Source organism: Sinocyclocheilus rhinocerous, unplaced genomic scaffold (genome assembly GCF_001515625.1).
Source record: "Sinocyclocheilus rhinocerous isolate Xijiao unplaced genomic scaffold, SAMN03320098_v1.1 scaffold580, whole genome shotgun sequence".
Taxonomy (NCBI): Eukaryota; Metazoa; Chordata; class Actinopteri; order Cypriniformes; family Cyprinidae; genus Sinocyclocheilus; species Sinocyclocheilus rhinocerous.
The window spans coordinates 1,911,630-1,915,138 of record NW_015670982.1 but is presented as its reverse complement, the minus strand read 5'-3'; the positions used below and the strand labels follow the sequence as shown (position 1 = coordinate 1,915,138).

Here is a 3,509-nt window from a genome sequence, read left to right as displayed (position 1 = left end):
ATGACCTAATCTGAATAGATTTCATAATACAATTTTGAATTTAGTTGTAATAAATTACTGTAAATTCCTACAAAATATTGCCAATATTTTACAGTGCATTAATAATAATCTTGCATTAATATAGTTCAGGGTGATAAGCTAAAATTACTATAATTGCAACAGTATAAAAGGGTTTAAGATTAGAATTAAGTCTACACACAGCAGATGTGTCTTGATGAAAACGCACCAAAGAGCATTAATGCATAGATAACTAATGCAGCTTGAGTCTGTTCCGGTCCTTACAGGAGACACAGACCAAAGAAGACTTACTGTTTATGTGCTTTGTTTTAAATAAGCACGCCTGACTTCCCTAGCCTTGACAGAAGCGCGGGACGGTACGGCAGTGTGGAAACGAACACCCTCTAGTGCTGATGAGCTGGTCTTCCTTCTAGATCCGCAAAACTCACTTGGGGCTTTTCACATCAAGAACGCGTCGTGGAAGCTCTCGTGCCAGGTCTGTGTGCGTGCGCGAGACCTCTTGGACTGATTCGGCTAGTTTAAGCGCGTAATACAAGCTCGTGTCGACGGCACATAGTGTCAAGAAGAGAAGCGCGTGTTGACGCATATAGAAGGGGAAAGCCCGTTTATGGATACGGACGACTGGAGAACACACTTAGTCTAGTTCGTTATTTCAAGTGATTGCCTTACAGCATTAGGGACAACTTATCTCACAGTCTATATCCTATTTATGGGGTAAATGCTGTAAGTTTTTCAAGTGCCTCCGGTAGTTGTGCGTAATGGGCTGGCATTTCTGTCGCTCTGTATCCGCGTTTTCGCGGTGCGGGGAACGAGGCGGTTGACGCGCAAAATCGTTTACAATACTTACATGAATTTTGTGACTGGATATTTTGTCTCGGTCTCTTTTCTTTAGTAACTGTCACCGACTTACGTGCACAACTGGATACAAAAATGACTTTTCAAAGATTGTTCTTCATGTTTGCTTTACCGGGATTGGTTTTGTCGGACCCCGGCCATTCAACCCAAGGTGAGTTATAATGAATTGTGATTAATAGGTTGTTACTATATCATAACCTACTCATGTGCACAGTGGGTATGTATATTGTATGTATTGGTTGCAAAGGAGACGCTAATCGCATTCAGTCTTTAAGTTTGGTTAGAGCATTATAGATTTATACAACTGGCTAATGACAGTTGTGCCAGCAATTCGGAATATTATAGTTTGTTTTTATTTGTGCAGGACAGATTATAAACGTTGTGTTTACTGTTATTCTGTAGTTCTGCAGCCAGTCTTACATACAAACTGGGTACCCATAAGGTAGGGAAGACCAGGGAATGTTGTAACACATTTCAGCGTCTATAACTCAGTGTTTTTTTGCTCTTATCTCTAAAGTACTGATATGATATTCCCATATGTGTCTGTTTCATATTCAAGTAGTTTAGACATGTACAATTTGTCTCTACAACTGTAAATAAAGGTCAAGTACAAAGTGCTGTTGTTGGCACTGCCTGGGTGGGTTGTTTCACCAAATGAAACCATGCTTCTGTGCATGAATTTGTGGAAATCATATGCATTTGCTCAGAAATACACTCCTCAATCTAAACCAACCTGCTTAATTTTATTCAAAAAGGCTTATTTATTCATAGGCTTATGGGAAACATTTTATTTCAAATAAAATTGCAAACAAATGCAGAAATAAATACAAAGCACATGTTAACAATTTTTAAAACATGTGTGAGTGCATATTGGTCACTCTCATAATTGTGACGTTGTCCAATTTTGTGTCACCTTTGTGGATCCTGTAGAAATATATTGAAAAGTAGTGCTACCCTCCTTGTCAAATGCTTGTGTGGATGTTAGAAAAAGAGGACCTGGTGGTTCTGATGATAAACTGATGATAAAAATTATTAAACAAACAAAAAATACATATTAGTATCTTAAGATGTACTAAAGGTAAAGTGGGTGTACGTTTTAGGGTACTGTCCCAGTGACAGGCTGTTGTACAGATTTGTCACTTATTTTTCTGACATTTTCATTGACATTCATTGCTATGATCACTAACAAAGCTTAAAACAAGATTCAAAATGTAACTTCTTACCTTAAATTGTGTTTTGTCCAGTAAATCTTTTAGATTTTTACACAGAAACTTTTAAAATCACCACAGGAGAGAGCTGGGCATGATTATGATTATGGTCACCCTAATTTACTCACCCTACATTACAACACACACGGGTCTCACCTACCTATGAGACGGGATTGCAGTGATGGTGTCTCATTGCACCTGCCCCATTTCCCCCCTGTGTTTGCCTGTAATTCCTCCCTTCTGTTTACACTTGCAGTTCGCAGTGGTCATTCACGCAGGAAAATAGTTAAATGGCAGTATTTTGAATACGAACATTGCAAGAACAAGTGACTCTTGTGTTATGTCTGTGTGTGTGTTGCGTAAAGAGAGAGGAAGGGAGCATATTTGTGTGGGATGTGCAGAAGAGAGAACACTCAAACCATCTGAGTTGGCTTGCACGGCATTTAAAACTTTTTATCCAGTTATGAGTCATCCTTATTTTTTTCCTGAGCTGGGATGGAAAACGGTTATTTAACAGGTCACTGTTTTCTCAGTTTTAACCATCACAAATTAGGCAATAGATCTGGAGACAGTTCTTTCCAATGTGAACCTATAAAAATGGAAATTGAGGGTTTGCAGTTCACTTGAACAAAAGTCCCGTCTTGTGATTATCACTGATGCTAATGTCCAATTAGTATGCATGCAGAGATGACCCTACATAACCTTGCAATATATTTATCTATTGCACTGCCATATAAGAACAGTCTGCTCTTTTATGCTATATACTGTAGCATTAGAATCAAACTTCAAATGCTTCTCTTTACCTCATTTTGCAGGAACACTTTGCAGGACATTCATTGCAGAACTCTTCAAAGCCCTTAAAATCCATTTAAAAGAAGACTGTACTCTGAATAAGCTCAATCATCTCTCCTCCTCGTACTCGTAGCCGAATCTCAAATGCCTCTTTGACCCTCTTGTAAAACCAGTCACTATTAAAACCACCATTTTGTGCTGATACTTGACGGACTGCTCTTGCCAATCATGCTCAACTGTCATCTTGCACCAAGAGAAACTTCAAAATGGGTATCAGATCGCTGTAAGATAGCAATGTTCTCAAGCTCTCCTCTAATCAGTCCAGAGTGGTGCTTAAGCGTTCTACAAGGGCTTTTTAACCTCCTTTTCTTCAGACATCAGTTAGGTTTTCATATATGCCTGTCAGTGGTCAAAATGGGAGATGATAAAGTGTGTGTTATCCCTTAGATGAATTGTACTTCTGTTTGAGAAGCAAAGAAACTAGGCCTGTCACGATAACAACTTTTTGTTGTGCGATATATTGCCCCAGAAATAATTGCGATAAGCGATATTATTGTCATTTTAAAGACAATTTTATGCCACTGAATATATAATCATAATGTAACAGCATAATAATGCAAGGCCTACACACTTCCA

At 38.6% G+C, this 3,509-nt stretch overlaps 1 protein-coding gene across 3 annotated transcripts in view; it reads left to right on the top strand.

Annotated features, from left to right (window-relative positions):
* The first annotated feature begins 483 nt into the window (after positions 1-483).
* LOC107734575 (ephrin type-A receptor 6-like) overlaps positions 484-3,509 on the top strand; it is a 121,064-nt gene continuing 118,038 nt past the window's right edge. For all 3 annotated transcript variants that reach the window (XM_016546565.1, XM_016546564.1, XM_016546566.1), the window contains exon 1: positions 484-1,024. In XM_016546565.1, the coding sequence (XP_016402051.1) occupies positions 949-1,024 (76 nt within the window). In that variant the 5' untranslated portion in view covers positions 484-948. The remainder of the gene's footprint in view (positions 1,025-3,509) is intronic.